The following is a 9,000-nucleotide window of genomic DNA, read 5'->3' as shown; positions in this document are numbered from 1 at the left end:
TAGGCATCACAGGCACAATCCAAAGCAGCGTTCTGACTCCCGGCAATGTTGCCCAGACAGGCAGCTTCCTAGTATTTGAGACACAGCCTCTTGTTTGGGTGAGAAAGTCAAAAGTGACCCAGCCCCCCGCCTGAAGTGCCTCGTGTCGTTGCTCTGCTGTTCTTCACTGCGAGGTGAGGATGGACAACTACAAGCAGTTTCTTATTTTATTCCTTCTGGCGTTGGCGGTCGGTTTTGGGTCGATTGCGTTCGTTTTAACATGGGTTATGCACTTCAGAGAGGGGCTCGGGTGGGACGGAGGAGCGGCTGAGTTTAACTGGCACCCGTTGTTAATGGTGATCGGGTTTATTTTTCTTCAGGGAATCGGTAAGGAGTTTGAATGTTTACACTTCATTCAGCAACCAGAGGTTCACATTCCTGAGTCTTTAATCTCGATTTAAAGTAACAGTAGCCTACATAAATTAGTCCTGTGTTAATTCACAAAAAATAACCAAAGTAACAATTTTAGTTATCTTAAAAGAGATGCTTTTTCGCAGAGGATTTAGTGATACAGACGACTATTTCGACTAATAGAAATTGCGTTATGTTCGCGCAACATTCGCTATGTGGTAAAAAGAAGAAGCTTAAATAATTCAACTTTTTGGACACAGATTTGAGAAAGATCGAGACTGTGTCTCAAGAACTTTTGTGTTAAATTCTAGAAACGGATGCAAATACAAACACCTTGAGCTTTAAAGTGAAAAAAAATAAAAAAAACAGGTAAAGTCATATATCTAAGTTAAATGAAGTAGCCTATATGAAGAGGACAAATAAAAGACGAGGGTTATAAAGAGGAACATACGTACGATACATGTTTTATAGGGAAGCAATACTAACAAGAGGCAGATAAATATTCAGTCAATATGAGAGAAAGCTGGTTAAACCTTAACATCAGAGCCGTTACAAAGGAATCGTCAGTATTGTTTCAGGAATTTACCAGTATTTTTATTGCAAATTATACAAAAAGATTTAAGCATGAGTCCTCAATCAAAAAAAAAAAAAAATTTTGAGAGAGTAGGAAGTGAGCCTATAAAGTTCTCTTTATGGATGAAAAATTTGCCAAACAAAATAAAGTTCCGGGAACGTTCCCCTAACCTAAAGGGAACGTAAATAAATAAAACGTTATAGCTAACCAACAGGGACCGTTAGAATGTTTGTCCTGGGAACCTGAAAGTAATGTTCTGGGATCCCAAAATTGTTAACTGGGTTAATGTTTCATCTTCGTGACCACGAAACGTACTGAACCGCCTACCTACAGGGCGTAGTGTAGCTCACTTGTTTCTTTTTCTTTCTTTCTTTTTTTCAGCAATTGTTGTGTACCGACTGCCATGGACCTGGAGGTGCAGCAAGAAGATGATGAAGTTTATCCACGCAGGGCTGCATGTTCTCACCTTCATCTTAGCTGTCATTTCTGTGATGGCTGTGTTTGATTTCCACAATGCAAAGAATATTCCCAATATGTACAGCCTGCACAGCTGGGTCGGCCTGGCTGCTGTCATACTCTACCCAGCACAGGTATGGTTACACACACACACACACACACACACACACACACACACACACTGGTGCATCTTCAGTTTCAACCCAAGGGGGCTGTTATCATACACATTTGCAGCATCCAGTCCACTTACATCAAAAACAGTCGCAATTTAGTTTAATTTAGACCATTTTCCACCCACTCTCTGACAAGTAAAATGAAATGATACAGGCTGTTTTTGCTACAGTGTCTTTGAGACTTTAATAACAGTATGTAAATTACATTTGTTATGATTGGCTGACCCCCGTATATCAGCATAGATCAAGGGTTTTCAATCTTTTAGATGTCCCAAATATGATCATCCTTGTGCGAGGAAACCCCAACCTAAAAGGCAGCTATATATTTTCATATATAAAGTCCAAGTTTAAACTGTGATTTATTACATAATAAAAATTTGTAAAATATTATTTGAGGAAAAAGGAGTTTATTTTGCATTACACTATGATTAGATGTTAGATGCATTATGTTTGCATGTATGTGTATTTATTAAAATTTTATATTATATCAATTTATTTATTTATTTATTTACTCTTGTTTTTTTATTTATTATTATTATTAGTTATTATTTTGGGTTCCCACGGGTCCTTGAAATCCTTGAACGTTTGTGAATCTGAGAAGAAAAGAAAGGCCCTGAGAAGGCCCTGGAAAGTTTTTGAAAATAAACATGCATAGATACAGGTCCTTGAAAGTCCTTGAATTTATTTTGTGCAAGAAGTTTTCTGGAAAAAAATCCATTATTATTCCTCCGGTCCGCTAATGTGTTATTACGCCAACACTTTGTGGCCTATGCATACTAGCTTGCTTGATTAACGTTAGTTATGCGCATTTACACGTTGTTAATTGTTTCCTGCGTGAGGTACTTTGTGTTGTACGTTGCCATGATGTTACTACAATTGTACCTCGACGTTTCAGACACACCGTGAAACATTGCAAAAATAGTCTGAAAGCGCTGTAACATGATGTCTGGAAAATGCCATTTTTAATATTGTTTATCCATTCATGGCCTTATGGTAATGTCCCATTTTGGAATGTTTTATAATGTATTTGATCTGCACTATGTTGTGATAGGCTATGTTTTCAGTGCTTACACCAAACCCAAATATGTTCAGTCAGTGACTGTATTTTGCGTTCAATAAACATAAAACATTTGTGAATCTGTAACCCAAATATTTTATTGAATGTAATGTTGAATTGCTTTGCTTGTTAAAATAATGTAAACCCATGAGGCAAGAAAAACTTAAAAGCATATTCATATATCTTAAAACTTCTGGTTACATGAGCCTAAGCTCTTTTCAATAAAAGAATATTCTTCAGTTTTATGCAAAACAGAAACACGACAAATATAATATCAGGTCTCTGTCATATGGCCAAAAATAAATGCAAAAAGGTAACACGGTGTAACCTTGCTCTCACTTGAAATGTCTCCCCACATTAAGTCCTTGAATTTGAGGGTATTGGACCTGGAAAGTCCTTGAAAGGTCCTTTGAATTTGAGGTTAACCAAGGTGTGGGAACCCAATTTTTTTTTCTCTAAACTTTGTCATGGATTCTCTAGCACTCCCTTGTGGCCCACTTGGGATCCCCAATTTGAATGTTCATCAGGACAATTTTTTTTCTGTAAATGTTCTGGTTGGCCTTGGGAGGGAGTTTTGTATTGTGAATCTTGTGTCTACAGAACACAACAAACTCTTTTACTTCAAAAGGACAGAAGATCCTGTTCTTTATACAGCCCTTTAAAGGGTTAAATAGAAACTTAATTGTTTGTTAATCACATAGCGATGTATCAATATTTTATATTTTATAACTTTGTAACATTTATGTTGTCAGTCACTCTCTGAGGTGTGATGTGTTCTTCTCTCTCATGAATTAGATAGTTATGGGCATCGCCGTCTATCTGATACCTGCAACTCCAGTGTACGTGCGTGCAGCTCTCATGCCTGTGCACATCTACAGTGGCTTGTTCATCTTCACCAGTGTAATTGCCACAGCTCTCATGGGCTTCACTGAGAAACTCATCTTTGGCCTGTAAGTACAGCTTCACACACAACACAAACCATACAAATGCAAATGCACATTGTGTCATGTGCGTTTTGAAAGACGAAGCAAATTTGCATTTAGTAGAGGATTCTTTCTAAGTGTTGTTTGTAATGTCTTCCAGGAAAAGCCCAGCTTATAAAGACTCTCCACCAGAAGCCGTTTTAGTAAATGTTATTGGGCTGCTTGTTACTGCATTTGGTGGTCTTGTTCTCTGGATTGTAACTCGCCCCTCTTGGAAGAGGCCATCAGAAGGAATCGCACGATCTGTGGGCAGTAGCAGCACAAGCCAAGAGGACTTCAAAACGGACACAGCCGTGACCACAAGAACACACCTAGACCTTGAGACACGCAGACGTAACGGAAAAGCAGAAGAGTCTGGATGAAGCTTTTCTAAGGAAGAGTTTAGAAACAAGTTTGGATTTTACTATCCCTTTAATATAATCTCAAAGCAAACAAAATGCTGAAATCTCTGCTGTTGTGGAAGTCTTTGAAGGGTATTTTAAATTGACAACTCTGTTTGTGCTGTAGGGCTGTGAAAACGATTTATCGCGATTAATCGCATCCAAAATAAAAGTTTGTGTTTACATAATATATGTGTCTACTGTGTATAAATATTTTGTATATATAAATACACACACTTGCATGTATGTATTTTAGAAATATCTGCATGTATATACTGTGTGTATGTATATATATAAAATTTATATTAATAAATATTTTATATACACATTACTCAAACATTTTTTCAAAAAAAAAAAATATATATATATATATATGTACGTGCATTTATACAAAATAATTATACAAAGTACACACACATATTATGTAAACACATACTTTTAGTTTGGATGCGAATAATCATTTCACAGCCCTATTGTGCTGTAATATCTCTTCTGTGTATGAAAAGAGATGCATGTAGCCTACTGTCCCTGCCTGCTGCTTTAAAACGTTTTTTTTTTTTTTTAAGTATGTAGCCTACTATATTAACATTCAACACACTGTATACATTAGTTTAGTTAAGTTAAATGACATTATACTGCATTATTACAGGCATAAGTGTTTATATTACTCCTGATTGGCCCATTTGTATATTTTAAAGATTGTGCTTGAAATGTTCTGTTTTAAGATAGCAATATGCTATTGGTATAGACATAAAAACAAGTAAAACTTACAATAACATTTCTGTATAATTGTTGGGACATAACAAAACCAAGATTTGTATTTTTTATTATCAAAAGTATCATTTGAAGGATGTTTTTTGTATGAAACACTCAAAATCATTAAATATTTTAGCATATTTGACGTTTTTTTCCCCTCTGAAATTTAAGTATGAGAGAAACTTCATACAATAAAACAATAAAACCTGCCTTATTTAGGAAGCCAAAAGAATGGTTGGATGAGTGACCAATTAATTATCTGCAAAACATGTCTATTGTATGAATGATCATATTGTCTTTACCTACTGAGCAGTCCATAAGCAATAAAGAGCTGCATCATCGTTGAGGTGTGAGAAACAACTACAGATAATTAATATTCAGTTTAGTCCTTGCAAACCCGTTTGATCGATTAGTTCAAAAGAGAGATTAATTCACGAATTTGGCATCGCTTGTTGTAATAAACGGCTGATATGTATTGAAAAAAATAGTCATGTCGATATGGTCTTCACCATCAGACAAGAATTTATTCTTCACTGGGGGCCCGTGGTCTGCATAAGCACAATAATAAAAACAAAATTACCTCCAAAAGAGACTGTGAAAGTAGGCTACCACCATAAGTGTTCTCTACCTGCTCATGTGAAGCATCTAATTCAAATAAAAACATTCTGCTCATCTTTAGCTGATGAGTGCGAGCCGAGCATAGAACGTTGAAAGTAGCTTTAATGATGTAATAGAACACATCACTGCGTCACACAGGCCAACAGCTGTAAAAGAGCAAGAGAAACATACTCAGTTACTCGCGGGAATGAGTATTGCGTCGCTAGACGCTATGGGAAAACTCCTTTTCTCCAGAATATTGAAGCCTTTATTTTAAAACGCAGTGCAGCTGCACAGCCAGCACAGTGCAGAGCTATATGCGTGCTGATTGGCTGAGCTGCAGGAACTGCACGAACCTATGGCGAGGCGGCGTGGCTGTGCGAACCTATCAGGGTGCATCCCGCCACCAGCGAGCTGAGCCCGCCAAAATGGGAGGAGCTACTGACTATATAAGCGGCCCATTTCGCCATAGACATCAGGTTTCAACTGAAATCGACTGAAGCGACAATACCTGGACGTGAAGCTTAATAGCACGGCCGTCTACGCAGTACTTATTCCCGTTATTCTCGGAATCGAGATTACGTGAGTAACCGAGTATGTTCCCTTTCGAAAACGGTTCACTCGTATTACGTCTCTAGGCGCTATGGGAACCAAATTCAATCACGCCATGCTATTTTAGCTGACGACTTTTAGCCTGAGGCTTAGAGTAGAACTTTAATTCGGAAGTCCAACGGGACCCAGACATATGTCGGAGCCCACAGAAGGGATACCTAGTGGTTTGGGCTCTTTAGAGGCCAACTCCCACTTAGATAGAAAGGACTCGTGCCTGCAGAGCCGGCACCTCCAAGTTATAAAACCTCACAAATGTGGACGGCGAAGACCAGCCGGCCGCCGCATAAATGTCTTCAATTGGTACACCACTGGATCATGCCCATGAAGAGGCCATGCCCCTTGTGGAATGAGCCCTGATGCCTATGGGGCATTGAAGGCCCATTGAGGCATAGGGCAAAGAGATAGCATCTACTAACCAACGTGATAATCTTTGCTTCGTGACCAGGAGCCCTTTGGTTTGGCCGCCGAAGCATACAAAGAGCTGTTCCACCTGCCTGAATGGGGCAGAACGCTCTATATAAAATGGGCAGAGTAGACTTAATTCTCTATCATCTTCCGACAGGAGAAGGGCAGATAGTGAAATGACCTGGGCTCTGAATGGAATTGAGAACACCTTGGGTACATAGCCATGTCTTGGTTTGAGGACGACTTTGGAGTCGTTGGGCCCAAACTCAAGGCAGGAAGCGTTCATGGAGAGGGCTTGTAAATCGCCCACTTGCTTGACCAATGCTAGGGCTAGCAGGAGTGCGGTCTTGAGCGAAAATGGCTTTAAGTCAGCCGACTGAAGCGGCTCGAAAGGGGGTCCCCTAAGGGCCCTGAGGACCATGGATATGTCCCATGAGGGCATACAGGGAGGACGAGGCAGGTTCAGCCTCCTGGCCCCCTTGAGGAAGCATACGACCAGGTCGTTCCTTCCTAAGGATTGGCCGGCCACAGGAGCATTGAAGACTGCTATTGACGCCATTGATACTTTGAACGGGTATACATTATACAAGCGGGTACAACCTGTGTCCATTAGCTGTTGTAGAAAAGAAAGTACCAGTGGTACTTCATATGAGTAGGGGTCTAGGTTCTGAGCTGAGCACCAGGTGGAGAACACTGACCACTTAAGGGCATAGAGGCGTCTCGTGGACGGATAGTGATAGGCCTAGGTGATAGTGCTTATAGGACTCTTTCTGGGAGGTCCCCGGGTACCCGTTGAGGGGCCATACATGGAGGGCCCACAAGTCAGGACAGGGGTGCCAGACTGTCCTGTTCGCCTGAGTGAGGAGGTCGGAGGTTGGCCTGCCCTCGCACAGAGCCTCCCAACCTAGGTTTGAGGTCGTCTGTCGAAACATCTTACCTCCTCGAGACTAGACCCATGCTTACACCAGACTGGTACCAGCTGGTGTTTTTCCATGGGGCCAGGGCTTTGGTACAGTCATGGTTTGTCCTGATCCGTAGGTGGCCGGACCGCCAAGCATGAGCCAGGACTCAGGGCTTCAGCCAGCGCTGCAGGGAGCACATGCAGTAGGCCTAATTGGAGTACTGACGATGCAGAGGCCAAAAGGCCCAGTGCCCTTTGAAACGTTCTGAGGGGGAGGAAAGAACCCGCTTTGAACGAAGAAGCTAGCTGTTGAATGGAGATTAGAACAGCGCAATAGCGCAATCTGAACAGTGTCGAGAACAGTTCCCAGGAAGGTTATACGCTGGCTGGGGGACAGTACACTCTTGGATAAGTTGATCCTGAGCCCAAGGCATCCTAGATGGCTGAGGAGCCAGGATTTGTGAGTTTGTAACTCGGCCTCTGACTGGGCCAGAATGAGCCAGTCGTCGATGTAGTTAAGAATGTGCATTCCCCGCTGTCTCAGGGGGGAGAGAGCTGCATCCATGCATTTGGTATATGTACGAGGTGCCAGTGACAGCCCGAATGGCAGGACTGTGTACTGATAAGCCACCCCCTCGAACGTGAATTTCAAGAACGGTCTGTGATGGGGTGTTATCTGGATGTGAAAGTAAGCATCTTTCAGATCCACTGACAAAAATCAATCCCCTGGGCGAATCTGCTAAAGGATTTGTTTGGTTGTTAGCATCCTGAATGGCCGTCTCATGAGGGCCTTGTTCAGGTGTCTGAGATCCAAAATAGACTTGAGGCCGGGACGAGGAAGTAATGGCTGTAGAAGCCTGACTCGCTTTGTGAAGGGGGAACTGTTTCGTTAGCCCTTTTTGCTTGCAGCTTTAACACTTCGGTGCAGAGGACATGAGCCACTTTGCTCCTTACCGATGTGTTGACCACGGCATGAAAGCGCGGAGGTCTGCGAGCGAATTGGAGCGAGTAACCTTGTTTATTGTGTTCAGCACCCATTTTGAAACATCGGGGATGGCTTCCCAGGCCTTGGCCTGACTGACTAGGGGCTGAATAAAGTCTGGGGGCGGGGCAGGTGTTTTGAAGAGGAAAAGTGCTTTTTTTCTGCGGATTTTTGTGCTTTATTTTTGTCGCTGTTGAAACAGCATTTGTTTGCAAGGGTGCGTGAGTCGAAACGGGCCCTTTGGTTGCAATCAGAAAATTTCCAGCTGCCTGAACTGAAAAGGGGGCTAGGAGAAGCATGTGAGCTCTTTCCAGGGATGGTCCGACAAGAGCGAGACTTAACCCCCTCCTCTTCTTTTCTGTCCTTGGACTAGGAAGGCTTCCGAAGCTCAGGGTCCAGCGTAATTTTAGGCGGGGGGCCCTGGCGTTTTGGGAACGGGAAGCATTTAGCCGTTTGCGGGTGCTGTTTGGTTTCAGCCGCTGGGCGGGGCTGAGAGAACGGCGGCGCTGGTTTGACTGGCTGTTGGGTAGGCGCGTTCTTTTGGAGCATTGCTTGGAAACTGGAGCGTTTAGGCAGGAACTGTCGCATGGCAGAAGTCTTTGCAGACTTCTGTGCTTCAGTGAAACACTCAGTGAAGCCCTTCACCGTGGGACCAAAGAGACCGGTGGTAGATACGGGGGATTCCAGGAAGGCAGTCTTTTCTGCGTACTTTATCTCCTTGAGGTTAAGCCACA

At 42.2% G+C, this 9,000-nt stretch overlaps 1 protein-coding gene across 1 annotated transcript; it reads left to right on the top strand.

Annotated features, from left to right (window-relative positions):
- The first annotated feature begins 153 nt into the window (after positions 1–153).
- Positions 154–4,914, top strand: cybrd1 (cytochrome b reductase 1). The gene is made up of 4 exons (XM_084121385.1): positions 154–366; positions 1,346–1,554; positions 3,446–3,600; positions 3,734–4,914. Exons 1-4 carry the CDS (start codon positions 180–182, stop codon positions 3,993–3,995), a joined length of 813 nt encoding a protein of 270 aa, XP_083977511.1. The 5' UTR covers positions 154–179; the 3' UTR covers positions 3,996–4,914.
- Positions 4,915–9,000: the final 4,086 nt, after the last annotated feature.

The sequence above is a fragment of the Abramis brama genome, assembly GCF_963993115.1.
Source record: "Abramis brama genome assembly, chromosome: 8".
In the NCBI taxonomy this organism is placed as follows: Eukaryota; Metazoa; Chordata; class Actinopteri; order Cypriniformes; family Leuciscidae; genus Abramis; species Abramis brama.
This window is presented reverse-complemented; position numbering and strand designations above follow the sequence as displayed.

Bases quoted from the DNA above. Each gene is read 5' to 3' on its own strand.
- cybrd1 (XM_084121385.1), top strand. From the start codon at position 180: ATGGACAACTACAAGCAGTTTCTTATTTTATTCCTTCTGGCGTTGGCG. The intron at 1,555-3,445 runs GTATGGTTACAC...CTCATGAATTAG, and splicing joins TCATACTCTACCCAGCACAG to ATAGTTATGGGCATCGCCGT. The intron at 3,601-3,733 runs GTAAGTACAGCT...AATGTCTTCCAG, and splicing joins GAGAAACTCATCTTTGGCCT to GAAAAGCCCAGCTTATAAAG.